This window comes from Phytophthora cinnamomi (genome assembly GCF_018691715.1).
Source record: "Phytophthora cinnamomi strain GKB4 chromosome Unknown Contig27, whole genome shotgun sequence".
NCBI classification, from domain to species: Eukaryota; Oomycota; class Peronosporomycetes; order Peronosporales; family Peronosporaceae; genus Phytophthora; species Phytophthora cinnamomi.
The window spans coordinates 242,791-259,832 of NW_027150960.1; the positions used below are offsets into that span (position 1 = coordinate 242,791).

A 17,042-nucleotide genomic window follows, 5' to 3' on the forward strand; every position below is an offset into this window, starting at 1 on the left:
ACACTCTCTACCCCACGCTATCGTCGTAGATGAGTATCATGCTTAACAGGGGATGCGTGTGCTGAATACCTTCTGACTCGATCGTGTCCTTTCCCGTGCGAGGCATAAAGAGTTGGGCAGGATAGGATCCATCCAGTCTGTCTGCACAAGTGCAGCGTAGCTGCTCGACGCGACTCCAGTCCCCGAGCTTCCTTCCGCCCCCTTCGGCCATGTCCTTGGCGCCCGTAGACGACGAGCAGCACGCTCGGCTCTGCGGCCGCGCGCGCGCCAAGGAGATCTTCCAGCCCATGCGCTGGAAGCGCATCGGCGCGTTGCCCGACGAAGCCGCCAAGCTCTACGAGAGCGCGCGGCGCAGCAGCAACAGCAGCAACAACCGCAGCAAGAGCAGCTACAGTCTTCGTGCAGTTCGCCCGCTGCAAGCTTCGCTGGCCGAGGTGGAGGCCGTGCTCACCGGCCAGACGGCGCTGCTCGGGAGGGATGACACGCCCTCGCTGCTCGCGCGCCTGCTGCCGGCCACGTATGTGTCCGGAGGGCGCATCGCGCGCTTCCCGACGCTCGAGCACTCGACCAGCGAGCGCGAGAACGTGGCACTGCAGTACGCGCGCCTCAAGCCCTACTCGGCCCAGCACCAGCAAGAGAGCAAGCACGCCGTGCTGCTCGAGAGCGTGGACAACCACGTGCTACTGGGCTACACGCTGTCCACCAAGCTGCAGCGCTCGGACACGAGCAAGAGGAAGCAGGCCGGGCTGGAGACGCCAGCGCCGGCCTCCGTGCCGTCGCTGCTGCACCTGTACCGCCCCGTGAGCGCGCCCGCCTTCGCCGAGAGGAGACACGACTTCCGCGCCGACCGACTCGCTACCAGCGAGTTCAGCATCACGTACATCATCCAGGAGCTGCCGCCCAACGAGGACGAGGAGCAGCAGAAGGAGAGCAGTGTCACGCTCGAGGTGGTGCTCACGTGCTCGCTGGACCCGCAACAGCCCGAGGCGGCGGTGGACGACGAGGCCAAGGAGCTCCTGCACCAACAGAAGCAGAGACTGCGCCACGACGCGCTGTGTCTGACCAGGTTGCAGCCGTTTATCGACGCCTACCGACAGGAGAAGACGCGGGGCAGTGTGGCAGTCACGCAGACGAGAGAGCCGCAGCACGACCCCAAGGACTGCGACCCCAACATGCTGCGCGGCAGCATGTTCTCGGGTGGACGCACGTGCGGCGTCTGCCACAGGAAGTTCGGGCCGTTCCGCTGGAAGCGCCACTGCGAGTCGTGCGAGAAGATTGTGTGCAACCAGTGCCTGTCAGTGCTGGCGGCGGCGCCGTCGCTCTCGCGCCGCAAGAAGCGCGTGTGCTCGCAGTGTCTGTATGGAGAGACGGCTAATGTGGCGGCGATGCACAAGGCGGCAGCGGACGCTGCCCACGAGGACGGACCTGGGTCGGCAAAGACGCAGGGGTCATCGGAGACCACGACGATGAACGTGTTCCAGTTCCCGAGCTTGGAGTCGTTGGTGACGAAGCACAAGGCGAGCAGGCCGGCAGATCCTGTCGCTACCAGTAGTAGAACCTCGTCAAGGTCTTCTGGTCGGGTGCAGATCGATTTGGGCTTGGACCCTGCATTGGCCATGTCTTCAAGGTCTACCTCCGATCGGCGACGGGCACGCTCTCGGCAGTCGCAACTCTCGCAGGGGTCTGTCGTAAGCACGACCTCCAATACTAGTGCAACGAGCAGCTTCGTCACAGCCACTCCTGATAATCGACGCGTGACGTTGGCCGACCGCACGGACCTTGATGACACTGAATCTGCTATGACCAAGTCGATGCGTACTCGACGCGCCAAGACTGTATTGCTAGATGAACCGCAGACGAAGCCCGTGACCCGCAAGCATCTGAACTTCATCACGCCTTTGTCAGCTTCGGCACCGACACATTCGTTGTATTCCACCTCGGAGGAAGAGAAGGAAGAGGAGGAGCTACTACATGTGAAACCCGTGACTAAGCCTCGCGCGAGTTCGTGTCAGAATTCCATGATGCAGTTTGTACAGCTGAGGACGCCCGAGCCAGACTACGAGCTGGACTTCAGCTGGTACAACATCTTTCCCAAGGCTCCTGTCGATCGTACTGCGACTGAGATGGCTCGCGCTAAATACGTGGAGGTCTCTGGGCTCAAGGTGGATGCCCATTCCCTTGTATTCATGCGTCACGACACCGAACTGGAGGAGCTGGCTCGTCGGGTTCTCACTGTGGCATCGCAGTGGCATGGCTGCAGCATCAATATTGTAGGCAGCTACGAAGTGCACTGCCTTGTGACCGCCTCCAACAAGCCCGAGCTTGATTTGGATGATGAACTGCTTGAACTTGAGGCCTCTCCCGTGACGGTGGATGATATCGTTCCTCGCGAAGAAAGCGTTAGTGCGTACGCAGTACATCACCGCTCTCCGTTCTTCGTGGCTGAGATGGAGCATGACCCGCGCTTCCGCGCGCACCCGCTGCACACAGAGCAAGGGGCTGTATCGTTCCTTAGCTTTCCCATTTATTCGTCGGGTGCGGACACCAGTGGGTCATTGTCTACTGATGGTGAGGCTTATTGCGTGGCTACGCTAGACTTGTGGAAGCGGGATCACGTGCCTGCTAGTAGCCATGTCTCTCACGAGTGGATGGCCAGTGTGGGGGATTTACTACGGAGCGTCAGTGCCCGCCTGGAGGCGTTATCGTTGGAGTCGCACGCGTTCCTCAAGCCTCGTTCTCGCGCTGGTCATTCATTCGGCTCATCTTGCGATTCTAGAAGCAGCACTCGACGAGCGGACTCGATCGTCGACCTGTACGATATTGACAGTGAGTCGGTGGTTGACTCCCCTCCGCTTTCTCAAGCAGAAACGATGGATCGGCTCACGAATCTTTCATACGCCAAAGTTCGCGGCATCGGCTTAGGAGGCATGAGCGGCCCCGGATCGTCGACATGGAAGTACGACAGTGACAACGAGAGCACTACATCCAGCCAGAGCGCGAGCAGCCAGAGCTCGCGCTTCTCGTCGCACCTCTACACAGCAGCAGACATGCACTCAACGATCGAGTCACTATTGCAGCAGGCTTCCAAGACTTCCAAGTACATCAGCGAGACGGGGGTATCCATTTAGACCATAGACGGCTTGAACTAAGAGTGAAGAACTATCAGTTTATCGTGATCATTACACCAGCTTTACCACTTCAACGTGATGCTTGAAGTGTAGGGTGAAAAAAAAAAGAACTCAGCAGTGGTTCAGCATCACCTCAACAGAGATTGCAGGTCACGCTATATAGTGAGCTGGCGCAATGCCAATCAGAAGATCATGCGTGTCATGATTGCGATAGTCGTTCGTATATGGATAGTTGTGTTCATTTCATCATCCACACGAGCAAGACCGCGGATCAATGCAAGCATAACGTCGATCCTCATTATCTCATTTGCCTTATTTCAGTTAGGGCCGAGCTTCGATACTACAGCACAAGCCCACACCATGGTAGTCTCCAGAGTCGCCGATAGTTCATTCCGCCCGACCATCGAAGTCCGAGAGTATCTCCCCGAAGACCGTGCCATGGTCACCAAGATATTTGTCGAGGGGTTAATGGCCTTCGACGACAACGCTGACTTTCGGCATTTGTGGGAAGAGCGTCTGCGCAAAGACCTGACTAGCGACTTCGCCGACATCGAGGCTAGTCACATGGCATCGGGAGGCAACTTCTGGGTCGCAGTGGTAGCGAAAGAAGGATCAAGTAATGTGGCCGGCATCACCGGATTGCAACGCAGGGCTGAGACTGTGGGCCAGGTGCGGCGCTTGTTCGTGGACTCGAATTGCCAACGCATGGGAATTGGACGGAAGCTCATGGCGCAGCTCGAGAGTTGGTCGAAGGAGAACGATATCAAGAGCTTGTTCCTCACGACAAACCCGAAGAAGAAGCAAGCACTGGCGTTTTACGCTGCTCTTGGATACACCAAAGTCGACGAGGTCGTTTACTTCTGGGAGAACCCCCGATATTTCCAAGTCGACAAGTTCGTCAAGCAAGTGTAGATGGCAGTTGTGAGTTTTTCCATGCGCGCCCGTGTGATAACTCGAAAAACGACGTGAGCGCAGTCCGTATCTTCAGAGGTCGTTCTTATCCTTTCCTTTTTACGCAAGAATAAACATCCTGGACATCGATCGCTCATCCAAACGAGAAGATTGGTTGTTTGGACAACTCTTCACCAAAAACTGGCCAAAACATCGCTCATCAAAGCGAGAAGATTGGTTGTTTGAACAACTCCTCATCAACAACTGGCCAAAACATCGCTCATCCTAACACAATGATTTGATGGCCTCATTCTGATAGGCTAAATAGCCGAGCAGTCGCTGGTAAAACTGAAGTTGTTGCAGGCGATGGATGACTCCACAAAGGCAGCCAAGGTTTCCAGCCGCCAGGATGTGTAGCCGGGTAGCAGTGTGCTTGTGTGAATTATGAAAGTTATTTTCATAGCTTTGGTGCTTCATTGTTTCTTTTGCTCCGTCGCACTCAGCTTACCCGCTACCATGACCACCGATACGCCAGTGAAGGTGACTGTCCGTCAGTATCGCCCCGAAGACCATGCCGCCGTCACCAAGCTTTTCGTCGAGGGCTTGATCGCACTTGACGAGAACCTGGAGTATCGCTACATGTGGGAAGAACGTCTTCGCAAGGATCTGACAACCGAATTGGCCGATATCCAAGCGAGCCACATCGCCCCAGGCGGGAACTTTTGGGTCGCAGTCGCGACAACCCAAGCATCGAGCAAGATAGTTGGCATGACGGGGCTCAAGCGAACTTCTAAAGCTGTCGGCGAGGTGCGCCGCGTGTTCGTCGATCAAAGCTGCCAGCGCATGGGCGTCGGCCGCAAGCTAATGACGGAACTGGAAAGCTGGTCGCGCCAGAAAGGAATCAAGCGAGTGTTCTTGACGACAACCGCGACAAACGAAAGGAACCAGGCATTCTACTCCGCCCTCGGGTACACGAAGGCGGATGAAACCCTGTACCTCTGGGAGAGCCCCAAGTACTTCGAAGTCTCCAAGTTCGTCAAGGCGGCCACTGCATGCACTGCATGGCGTGCCGTCGATAAGACCACGAGTTCACCCGCTAAGCAATGCAAGCAGGCTTGCATTTGTCGAATGCAGGACGCAACCAAGTTACTTCGTGCCCGTCTTGCCTTTACAACCTCGTGTTCGTGTTTCTCCAGGTCGCCCATCCACGGAGGCGTTGCAGGCCACCTCTGGACGCCGAGGCGAGCCCGGCCACACAAAACGCAGCCACTTGACGGACGTTGTCGATCGGCGCGCTGAATCCGCAGCCATGTCGGTTAGCATGACGTCCGCGACCATAACCGATCTCGTTCCACTGAAGCACGCCCGACTTCCGCCCTGTTCGTGCACGGTTCTGACCTGTATCCCGCAGCGCTTCAAGGAATTTCGTTCGAGACGTGCATCAGCGACGCGACAATCCAAGCAGCTGTGCGAGTGCATCCATGTGAGGCTCCTCTTCCCTCGTGCTCGGTGTGGCGATGGTAATTGATACTTACGCGCGCGGTCGCACCCATTCAAGAACAGAGACCGTGACTAGCGATCGAGTCGACCAGGCCTGGGTGACACGCACTGGGAGTTGGTAACGGAGCCACGTCAGGCGGGACAATCCGTTCGAGCTGACATCCGATCACTTATCCATTCGACCTGCGCCACGCAGGACTTTCGGGTCATCCGCTGGACATTCGAGCGTACACTAGATACCCAGCCAACCGCATGAGCAATGGAGCGAAGGTCTCGCGTCTCGGCAGTCGAAGACGACTTGGAGCTCGCTGAACGCAGTCCGGAACCATCGCCGGAGAAGCCCATGCTGCCCCCATTCCGTCGCGCTCAGCGGCCGGCACCTCCGTCGCCGCCGGTATCGCCACAGGCGGCAGCACCATCAACAAGTGCAGCTCCGGTGCCTCCGCGTCGATCAATCGGGGACTGGCTGCCTCGTCGGTCGCTGCTGGCGCCGGAGGTGGCACGGCCGTCGGGTGACGACTATGCTCGGGGCAGAGATAGCGACGAACGCAAGAGCGAGGAGGAACCGGAGAGCGAGAAGCCGAGGGATCGAGACCGGCGGCCCAGGAAGAAGCGCCGCAGTCGTATTCTCAGCGAGCTGAGGCCAGTCGACGGACCAGAGAGCGCTTTACCCAGCGTGCCAGCGATCCGCGATGATGGCTCGCAATCCAGCGATGATCCGTTGGAAGCTCCCGACTCGGGCGAGCGAGCGAGAGAGGCCTTCGCGGCTCAACGAGTACGAATGCGCAAGTCGTGGTGCCCAGACCTGCGCATTTACATGTACGATGCTGGGCTGCAGCGGATGGAGAGGTGGCATTGGTGCTCATAATTGCTGTTGTCTGGATGTGTATGTACAGGAAGAACACTCACCCGCTGATCGGAATCTGCGCTGCGCATCGTCACCACCCGTATAAGGGCGGAGATCGCTTCCTCGTGCTGCTCGTTGCGCTGCGTACGTCGCAAGCTTGATTTCCATGGTGGTTTTTGCTCAAGCTCAGCTAACATTCGGTTGGGGTCTGAGTGTAGTGGTGGCGCTGTTGCTTTGCGGGCTTTACGCGATTCGGGACTGCTGTACTGAAGTGCTGAACGTGCCAGTGGCTGTTGTGAGTCGACGACTGGAAACACCGTATTTATTGGAGACTTGGGGACCCCCAACATTTCTACGAGGAGGTAGAAGAGCTGCTGCTGTTGCTGCTGGTGGTTCTTCATCGGCACTCACTAGTGACGGCGCGCGGTGTCTGGCATTCTACGCTGACTGCAGTGTCAGCTCAGCTGTATGTGCTGAAGGCTCAACATGTCGGTCAGTTGACAACGAAAAGAACGAGACGGGGATCCAGCGATGTGTTCCAGATGAGAACCCATCGCAAAAGTGTATTGCTGGAAGTGAATTCACGTGCCCCACGGGCTGGGCATGCAGTAGTAGCACGAAGCTGTGCGTTCCTGCATCCAACTACGTCTGCTATCTTCCTACGAGCGAACACGCAGAGGGGAGAACAGCGATGAAGCTGGCAACGACCGACGGCACTTACACAGCGATCGAAGCCATCTTTCAAATTCTTCAGATCGCTGCAACCAGGCACGTTCCGGAGATACAGCAAGCGTCGGCATCAGGCGACAACACAGTCGAGCAATCACAGTCGCCAACGTATTCACCGAGTACGCCGTTGCCATCGAGTACATCTGCACCAACGCCGTCGGCACCAGCACCAACAACGTCATCTTCATCAGCTGTGTCTTCTCACTCAGTTTCGGGATCTGCGTCGAGTTCCAGCCATTCGTCAAAGTCCTCGGCTTCATCGAGTCTGGATTCGATATCGACTGAAAGTTCGACTTCAACATCTGTCTCCCAGTCACGCTCAAACTCGAGTTCAAGCTCGTCAGGATCATTGTCTTCCGAGAGTTCGATGGTGAAGGTGACTCTGACCAATCCCGTCAACGGCGGTGTATACAGTCTGTCGTCTAGTATGTTGATCCAGTGGCACATAACGCTTCTATCTGGGCCGGATCCGGGGTTCAACACCTTTCGGGTAGACTTTAGCGCTGATAATGGAGCGTTCGACACCATAGCTTCAAGTGTATCAGCGTCTTCATCTACGGGGTCGAGTCATAACGGAAACACCACCACATTCCAGTATGAATGGGACCTAGCGGATAATACTTCGTGGTTATGCACGACGTGTGTGCTAAGAATCTGCGCCCTTGGTCTGGACTCTGCTTCGAGTGAGAACCCCTGCATTCGATCGGATGGACAAACTGTCAGCGACGTAAGCGCAAGGCGTCTTCAGACCACCACCGTTGAAAGCAGCGGGAGCAGTGATGTCGTCACCTTCCGTATCGTGCGTGAAGCATTCAAATGCTCTTGCGGATTGGCACACGAGTCTTTCCTGCTGGCTGCGGTGATTATTGGGGTGTGTATTCCGTTGGTTGTGCTCATCGCAGAGCCTCTCGTTACGTTTTATCGCGATCGTCAAGTACTTGGACTATTCGCACGGCGTGATGGGCCTGTTAGACCAGTGATCGCAGGTTACAGCGCAAGCTCCGCCACTCGAAAGGGGCGGGTCGTTCTCATGTTGGTGCTTCTCGCGCTTTCTGTAGCGTGCGGCTTCGTTGCAGCGCAGATCACGACAACCAACTTTCTGACGGAGAAAGGGAATATTGCTGTCCTTTGGGTGGTGACATTTGCGATTGCAGTGGCGTTGGGGGTGCTGGTGTATTGCACGCTAGTTTGCTTCGTGCTGTTTAGCGTGCGATGGCGACGAGAGCGAACTCATGACCGACGTGAACCATCGGGGCTTAGTGCGTTCCAAACCTCGTTGCTGTCTGACGAAGACATGGTTAGCAACGACAGTATTACGAGTCCTACTTTGAAGTAAGTGACTAGAAAAAAATGTCAACGGAGTAGGGGCATGAACAAGTAGGTAGAGTAGAGTACGTAGAGGTTAGATAATTTTTGAGGTAGAGACTACAAGTAGATAAAGAAGACTACTACTACTTCGAAGTACTTCGTATTCATTAGAAATCCTACCGACCGTAAGGGGCGAACTACACGCGGGAGACGCGTCTACAACTAGCTACTACTACTTCGCAGCAATAGTAGTAGTGCGCAGCAATTGCAGTTTTTACTACCTCATAGGACTTCATTACTTTAGTTCTGAAAATTTGAGGATCTAGTCGACGTTTACATGTTGAGTTTATCCGGTCGTCTAAGCCAGAGCGGGGATGGCTTGCGAGTCCGTGTTGAACATCTCGTTCGGGTCGTACGCCGTCTTGATCTTCTGCAGCCTGGCGAAGTTGCCGCCGCCGTACAGGTACTCGGCCATCTCGTCCACCGTCCACTTCTCGTCACGGTAGGTCGTGAAGCCACCAGGCTGACCACCCGAAGCCTTGTAGGCGTCCACGAACTTGTAGAAGTTGCCGCGCATAGTGGTCATCGTGCTCTCGGCGAACTTGACATCGAAAGTCGGAGTGCGGATGTCCCAACGGATGAGGTGCAGCCTGTCGTCGTGCTTCCAGGCCGACGTGTCCGACTTTACACCCTTGGCGTAGGCGCCGCCCCAGACGTCGATGAAACCAGAGGCCGAGGCGTCCGAGAGCTTGGGGGCGTACGCCGTGTTGGAGAAGAGTGACCAGGCCGTCGTGTTGTCCAGCGGGGTAGAACGGGGGATCGTCACCGACGCAATGTAGAAGTACCGGCGAGGGGAGAGCGCTTCCTTGAAAAGACCGGGGGTCGAGATGTCCTCCGAGTCCCAGAACTCGTACTCGTTCGTCGTGAGCACCATTGACGGAGGCAGGTTCTTCATGAGCGAGCCCAGCACAGTCTTGCTCTTCTCCGGCGAACCGTAGAAGAAGCCCTTCAGGCTCGACGAGGTCTTGAGACTGAAGCGGATAGAAACCAAGTCATCGTTGTCGGCGCCGAGAGCCCAGGTCTGCGTGCCGATGAGAGCATCGACGTTGTCCTGCTGCGTCGGGTTGCTCGAGTTGAAGGCGATGGTGTAGTTCGTCACGCGCAGAGACGGAGGCTCAAGCGTCTTGATCTTGAAGTCCAGCACCACACCCATGGAGCTGGCGGCGCCGCGCACAGCCCAGTACAAGTCGGAGTTCTGCTTGGCGCTGGCGTCCACAATGGAACCGTTGGCGAGGGCCACACGCACGGCCTCAATGTTGTCCAGCACGGTGCCGCTGGCGCGCGACAGGGTACCGAAACCCGAGGCAGCCACACCGGTCATACCAACATCGGGGCAACGGCCATGAGGCAGAGTGCGTTTGAAGCCTTCCCACATGTACTTCGCGGCCTCTGAGATCATGACGGGGCCACCGTACGACAGGAGACCGGTGGACGTGTCGTACTTGAGGTGCTTTAGGTACTTCAGGTTCATGACAAGGGCACCATCGTTGCGGCCGAAACCCATGCTCGAGAAGGAGCGGTTGCCACCCAGAGTGGTCACCTTCACGCCGGCGTCGGCGGCACACTTGAGAGCGGCCGAAACCTGTTCCTCCGTCTTCGGGAAGGCAACGGCTGACGGCACGGGGTTCACACGCGAGTTCCAGGGCTGGATGTCCATGGACCACGTTGAGGTCTTGGGCACCGAGTTTTCGATGCCGGCCTCGTTGAGACACGAACCGATGTCAGCCTGCGTGCCGGCAGCAGATGCGAAACCTTGTTGGGCGACGATGAGGGAGCAGAGAGCGAAAATCGCGCGACTGGCACTGGAGACCGCAACCATGTTGGCTGAATTCCCGAGTTGCTTGGAGACTTGAGTACTGGGCGGCGAATGTGGAAGTGATTAATTTAATTCGACCATCCATCCAGACCTCCTAACTACCTTTAGGGGCAGGAAGAGCTGCAAGAACCCAAGGCAGAGTAAACGGCATCTTCACGGCTTTGAATCGTAAAGTCGTGAGGCATGTTTGTGGTCGAACTTGGCATCCGTTCCAGTGGTCCCGGCTCAGGATCGCGACATATGGCATTTTCACAACACCAGCGCGACAAAAATGGACGCATACGCCGAAGTTGTACAGTATCCGTGATATACATACTTTAGTATTTCCGGTAACCTACCTAAAGATCCATACAGAAAACAAGATATAGAAGGGGTGTATTTCGGTGGTTACCGGTCGCCCCGGGTAAGTCAAATTCAGCCCCATACAAATGCCTATATAAAAAGGTGCTTCCGGCACCAGGCTCTGAGGCCATACAGTGTGTGACCCCGCCACTTTACATATCTGTAAGGATGCCAGAAGGACAAGGGAAGGTCAATCGACGCCGATGGACGTCTAGGATGTCGAGCATGGGCCACGACTCATGTCAGCGGCAGATAAAGCCAGTCTTTTGTGCCGCCATCTGGTCACCACCCGGTCAGCAGAAACTGCGAAAATAAACGGGCGATACGTAAATAACGATAAGTGACATTCGTGCTAACCAGCTGTGAAAATTTGACATAAATAGGAGCAATATTGGTTCTGTTAAGTCGGTGTAAAAACCGTCCATTAATACATGGGATGACCGAAAATTTGAAACGGCCAGAAATATGTCACAGACGGATACATGCAGTGTATTCTAAAGCTAAACAGTGCAATATTGGTGCCACTTCCTGTTAATAGGAGAAGGCTCGAGCAACCGAAAACGAAACCGGCTCTCGGGGCTGGATGTCACAGCCCTCAAATTCCCAAGTGTCCGCTACGAAGGGGATTTTCGGTGTATCTACTGTGCATTTTCGGTTGCTCTAGCACGATCCCACTTCCTATCACTCCACGACTGACGTCATATTAGTAGCTGTGAAGCATAACACGGCCTCAGCCGTTGCCCCATGCATTGACACAACTGAATTGCACTGGGGCATTTCATCTAAGACTCAGTACCCCGACCGGAGTTCTATTGTCTTATTAATACATTAAATGTATCAAATTTTGATCCTATGGCATGTAGGAAGGGTACTTTTAAGTATTCTGATAGAGAGGCTTCAAAATTGCGTTTTCACTGGCACTACCCTTTAAGCCATGTCGAGTTTTTTAGATTTCGGGGGTTCACTATCCTCACATTTTTCCAACTGGGGAATGCTCAATTATAGTGTACTGTTCACTATGGTGAGGTGGAGATAAGTGGCGTTTGACACAGCAGAGCGACAGTACCAAGCCCTGGGGCGTTATTGCCGGTAAGTTAATACCGATCTACTGTACCTCTCTTAATAATATTAACAAATGTAGAGTAGATCGGATACTGTATATGTATCACGGTGATACCCGAGGGCCAATTGTGCAAGACACAAGCGAGCACTATTAATACTTTCCTCCGTAATTCATCGAAATCTCCCTCCGTGTCTTCAAGTGACCATACGTTGCCTCCGTGAACCCCGCAAAAGTTCATGAGATACATATGTCCTGTATTCCGTACTGTGCTGGTACTGTACCTCGTGACATATTAAACCTGGCTATGCTATTCCGCGCCTGGCTCTCTACCAGCGACGATTATGCCACCGTGATACCAAAATCTATTAATCTATTTCTGTTAATAACGGCCGCATCGAAGCACCATTATGCTGTCTCTGAACGGGTACGGCATTGCGTGCGTGCATCACGATGTAGTATCTATTCTCACTGTTCTGTTGCTCGTGATAGGCTGCGCTCGACGCAGAGCGAAGCACTTCAGCTTCTCATTGTGCTCGTGAGGAGGGTACGCGGCTGGAGATGGTGGCGGCCGGCGCTGTGCACGCGTAGCTACAATCGTACCTAGGAGTAGCTTAAACTGATACTGGGCCGTCTTCGCGTTGAGATTGTTGCGCCAGATGCATTCAGGGCGTCTGCCACGTACTGCCACTTCTCCACAAATTTACCGTAGCCGTCCTCGTAGGGATCGTCAGCGACAATTTACTTGAGAAGAAGCGCATCATCGTCGTCCGTGAAGTTCTTGCGCTTGCTGTCCACCATTGCAACGCGTTCAGAAAGAAACGAAGTACTGTGGTTATGCTTGGCTAGCAAACCGCAAGGATGGGTGGTGGTGAGGGAAGTAAAAGTTGTCATCAAATTCGGCGTTTTCACAAGGATTTTGTAATGAAGGTTTCGGGGAAGAAGTGTTTAAAACAGGGTCTTTGGTGGTAGCGGTACAAACTTCCAAATTAAAAAATATTAGTTTAAACAGGAAAGTCTGATGATTTGCTGTTCTCGTTTGAATTTAGGCGCGAACCGACCAACATCACAACCACACGGACACTGGCAACGCGAGCAATGGGCGCTTGGATGAAGAAGCGCGATCTAATCAAGGAGGCTGCCAAACACCCACGTATGAGCCATACGGTATGACCCAGCCTGAGTTTGCAGCATGGGCAATGGCGACGTTTAAGCTACAGCGCCCACCAGCACAGTCGACGATCTCCGATATCCTGAACAACGCTCACGTGAGAGAGCTACGGGGATGGAAAGCAATGAGGGTGACGGATGTAATTCTCCGAGCGTCGCAAATTCTTTCTGGTCTGTAAAACGTTACAACACGTATTCCTTTCACATCCGTATCTTTGTGCCCTCTCATCGGAAGTGGGGGCGAAATCTGTAGTGAAAGCGCTCTCGGCACCTCTCTGTCGTCGAGAAGTTGATTGCGAGTGGCCAGCAATAAGGAGATCTCTTTTGAAGTGCATACAATGTATCCCGCCAAAAAGCAATACATGTACTACTAAAATTTTAGTAGTACCTTGACACTATACACCTCTGCCGCAGAGTCTACGTGTCGTGAAAGAAGATTGAATCCGTCGCAGTGAAGCAAAAAGCGATACAATAACTTTCACACGCAAGTCACAGCCACTAGCGTACTTGAATACGTGCCATCATACTTACAACCTAAAATTCAAGTACAATTTCTATATTGTCAACATTTAAAGCGTTCGTGCATCTGCTAGACCTGGCTAGCATCCTAGTGCGAGGCGAAGCTGCGGACGACGGTCTTGCGGTACTGGCGCGTGCGGCTCATTTCCTCGCCATTTGCTACGGCGTCCACAATGGACAGTTCGCCGCGCAGGTCCGTCTCCATCTTGGCCTTCAGCTCCTTGCCCGCAAAGCCCTTGCCCATAAGGTAGGCCAGCTTGGCGATGCAGGCCTCGATCGTCATGTCCAGAGACGTGATCACGCCCATATTCAGCAGGTTCACGCCCGTGGCGTACGTGTCCAGCTGGGTGCGTCCCTGCACGCATTGCGACGTGATAGTGACTGGAATGTGGGCGTCGATGGCCATCTTGACGAGGCGCAGGAAGCCGTCCTTGCGGAGCGGGGCGTTGCCTGTGCCGTACAGCGCGAACACGAGCGCCTTGCGCTTGTCCTTGTCCTTGGTGGCGTTGTGGCGGTCGATGTAGGCCTCGATGCACTCCTCGTCGAAGCCGGGCACCAGGTGGAAGACGCAGATGTTGGTGGACAGGTCGGTAAAGACGCGGAAGCGCGAGCGCGGGTACGGCAGGATGAGCGGCTGGTCGACGATGGCCTCAACGCCAGTGACCGCGAGCGAGGGGAAGTTGGGTGAGTGGAAGGCGTCCACCGACATATTGGCCACCTTGGTGGTGCGGTTGCCGCGCAGCAGCTTGTTGTTCGAGTAGATGCAGACCTCGGGGATGGCCAGCGAGGCCGCGCACATGACCGACATGATGAGGTTGCGCCGCGCGTCGCTGTGCGGGAAGTGCAGGGGGATCATGGCACCCGAGATGACCACGGGCTTGCCCAGGTACTCGAGCATGAAGCTCAGCGCCGAGGCCGTGTAGGCCATAGTGTCGGTGCCCTGCAGCACCACGAAGCCGTCGTAGTCCCAGTACTTGTGCTCGATCTCGCGCGCGATGGTGCCCCAGTCGTTGGGGGACATGTCGGACGAGTCGATGGGTTCTTCCCACTCGCTGACCGTCACGTGGGGCATGTTCTCGAACTTGAACTCGTCCATCTCGCTGATCTTCTTCTCCAGGAAGCCGCTGCTCGGGTGCAGCACGCCGTGCTCGTCGGGCACCATGCCGAAGGTGCCGCCCGTGTAGATGACCAGGCAGTGCGAGCGCTCGGCCTTGCCGTCCGTGCCCACGCTCAGCGGCGTGGGCGCGCGCACCGAGCCGGGCGACGCGCACAGGTGCTCCGAGTCGCTGCTGAGCGACACGGCCACGGGGCTCACGCCGTCCTGCGCGCCGTCGAAGCTGGCGCTGAAGCTGTTGCTGCCGTCGCGCGTCTTGGACTTGCCCTTGGCCATGGCGTCTCGAATTCGGGCGTGGGGTGCAGTGCGCGGGTCACGGGGCGAAAATGCGAATGAGCCCCACGACCGACGAATGGAGCTGCTCGGCCACGTACTAGAGCAGTGGACCCATTTCCGGAGACTCTGCGAGATCTGATGGATGGGTATTAAAGCCGAAAGAACAATTTGTATGTTTGATCAAGTGTTAGTGAGAGCGGGTGGAAGGGTGGATATGAATATAGAGAGGGTGTGACGAGGTCCGTGTAACGGCTGCGGCCCGGCTATGGCTGCAAGAGACAGGAGGTTGCAGTTCATCCGCGGCGATTTGAGGTCGGCCCTCTTTGAAGCGGACGGGACCTGCGTGTTTGAATGCTCGGGGCGCTTGGACGCGTGCATCGCTTTGCCTTTCAGAGTTGAGAGGTGCGCGTGTGGCTTGTTGAAGCGGACGGGGGTGTCGGTGCTGTTGCATATCGAGGGAGGTGTCTCCTGGTTGGCCCTGCGCCGACGCCCGCCAGCCCTGCGGACCAACCATCTGAGCTTGATGGGCTGCACGATTAGAGCAGCGAGTTCCTGCGCTTGCACTGGTGCAGTCGCGGTAAACTTCAAGCGACTTGTTCGCGCAACGCTACGCTTGTTTGGTACGAGTCGGGGACCACCACTGGCCGGCGCGTTTCGGCGGTGTCCTCGCGAGATCGTTTCGTGACCGGTGCAATGGGACCTTGACGCGGAGGTGGCGACCTCCAAGCAAGCCAGCGGCGAGGTTTGCATCTCATGAGGAACGTGGAGCATGGCGCTCTTTCGGCGGTGGAAGAGCGACGCACGGCCGTACGGTACTGGTCGTATTCAGCTAGTCAAGATGACGAGGGTGTGGAATTGAAGCCGTGCTCTCGCGTCTCCACGAAGGGTATAGGCGACGTGATGGCAAGCTATGCAAACTCTCATTTGGGGTCGAATCTACAAGACTCGTAGGCGTACACAAGGCGTACGCTTCCTCGTCATCAACGCTTTCCAGGACAAAGTAGATAGGTAGTTACTGCGCGAGCATGCGTTGGATTCGCCCATGGACGTTTTGGTGGTGCCATGCACACCGATCTGACGATAGCTACTGTATGTACGCAGTGTGGGGCATTCTGGTGATTCCCTACGAGTCGTGCGATGCATACCAGTACCTGTCGGGAGCATGGATGGAAGGCGGGGAAACCCAATGACTTGGACTAGGAGTAGTATAACCGAGCTGTTTGGGCGAACCATTTCCGAAATGACGAGCCATTTCAGAAATGGAAGAAGTGGTCGACCACCCGAAACGGTAAGTTTCCCTCAGTCTTGAATCTTCCAACTTGCCTCTCTCGCATGCAGCAAGTACGGACGTTGATGTTCCTTTGACGACCCCCAAGGCCCATATCGAGGGCGGCTGCAAGAAGGTGGTGATCTCTGCGCCGCCCAAGGATGCCACGCCCAATTACGTGAAGGGCGTGAACCACAAGGAGTACGACGGCTCGGCGCCCGTGGTGTCGAACGCGTCGTGCACGACCAACTGCCTGGCACCGATGACCAAGATGATCAACGACAAGTCCGGTATCGTGGAGGGTCTGATGACGACCATGCACGCGACGGCGGCGACGCAGCTGCCCGTGGACGGCCCGGCGAAGGACGGCAAGGACTGGCGGCGGCCATGGCTGCGGCCAGAACATCATCCCGTCGTCGACAGGCGCCGCCAAGGCCGCGGGCAAGGTGCTGCCTGGGATGAACGGCAAGCTGACGGGCATGGCATTACACGTGCCGACGCCCGGCGTGTCGGTGGTGGACCTGACGTGCCGCCTGCAGAGCCTGCGTCGATGGATTACATCAAGGCCGCCGTGAAGGCCGCGTCAGAGGGCGAGCTGGTCGGCATCCTTGGCTACACGGAGAACCGGGTGGTGTCGAACGACTTCCTGCACGACATGTAGTGTATAGATCGAGTCGTCAGCTACTAGCAGCAGGGGCTCCGAATATGGCATTTATATTTAGTAAGTAAAGCGTGGCGGGATAAATTATCTAATGCACCTAGATCAATGCAGCAGTAAGTTATGGCATTGATACACATTAACGCGATAAATAATTCCATTCTGAGAAGCATATAGTTTATTATCTACCCCTTCTTCTACCTAGCGCAAGTTATCCACCGTTGTTGCATCCCAGTAAGAGCGATTCTGCCGCAAGAAAAGAATTGTCTCCAGCATCAGCGGCAACAGTCCATGCCATTGATGCCCAAATGTCACTCGTGCTACGCTGAAGAAGCGTTCCACCACGTTAGACGTAGG

General features: G+C 55.6%; 6 protein-coding genes across 6 annotated transcripts; 4 read left to right on the forward strand and 2 right to left on the reverse strand.

Annotated features, from left to right (window-relative positions):
• Nucleotides 1–209: 209 nt before the first annotated feature.
• IUM83_03897 (Zinc finger, RING/FYVE/PHD-type) lies at nt 210–3,128 on the forward strand (the record flags this gene model as incomplete). The annotated part of the gene is made up of 1 exon (XM_067927930.1): nt 210–3,128. The coding sequence occupies one exon, from the start codon at nt 210–212 to the stop codon at nt 3,126–3,128; it is 2,919 nt and encodes a 972-aa protein (XP_067793873.1).
• Nucleotides 3,129–3,488: 360 nt separating this feature from the next.
• Nucleotides 3,489–4,040, forward strand: IUM83_03898 (N-acetylaspartate synthetase; the record flags this gene model as incomplete). Its single annotated transcript, XM_067927931.1, has 1 exon — nt 3,489–4,040. One exon carries the CDS (start codon nt 3,489–3,491, stop codon nt 4,038–4,040), a length of 552 nt encoding a protein of 183 aa, XP_067793676.1.
• Nucleotides 4,041–5,778: 1,738 nt separating this feature from the next.
• On the forward strand, nt 5,779–8,075 carry IUM83_03899 (uncharacterized protein; the record flags this gene model as incomplete). The annotated part of the gene is made up of 4 exons (XM_067927932.1): nt 5,779–6,338; nt 6,416–6,510; nt 6,585–6,661; nt 7,998–8,075. 4 exons carry the CDS (start codon nt 5,779–5,781, stop codon nt 8,073–8,075), a joined length of 810 nt encoding a protein of 269 aa, XP_067793677.1.
• A 686-nt stretch (nt 8,076–8,761) lies between these two features.
• Nucleotides 8,762–10,282, reverse strand: IUM83_03900 (berberine-like protein; the record flags this gene model as incomplete). Its single annotated transcript, XM_067927933.1, has 1 exon — nt 8,762–10,282. The coding sequence occupies one exon, from the start codon at nt 10,280–10,282 to the stop codon at nt 8,762–8,764; it is 1,521 nt and encodes a 506-aa protein (XP_067793911.1).
• Nucleotides 10,283–13,458: 3,176 nt separating this feature from the next.
• On the reverse strand, nt 13,459–14,760 carry IUM83_03901 (L-asparaginase, type I; the record flags this gene model as incomplete). Its single annotated transcript, XM_067927934.1, has 1 exon — nt 13,459–14,760. One exon carries the CDS (start codon nt 14,758–14,760, stop codon nt 13,459–13,461), a length of 1,302 nt encoding a protein of 433 aa, XP_067793912.1.
• A 1,240-nt stretch (nt 14,761–16,000) lies between these two features.
• Nucleotides 16,001–16,688, forward strand: IUM83_03902 (glyceraldehyde-3-phosphate dehydrogenase; the record flags this gene model as incomplete). The annotated part of the gene is made up of 2 exons (XM_067927935.1): nt 16,001–16,048; nt 16,137–16,688. The coding sequence occupies 2 exons, from the start codon at nt 16,001–16,003 to the stop codon at nt 16,686–16,688; spliced, it is 600 nt and encodes a 199-aa protein (XP_067793831.1).
• Between the last annotated feature and the right edge of the window lie 354 nt (nt 16,689–17,042).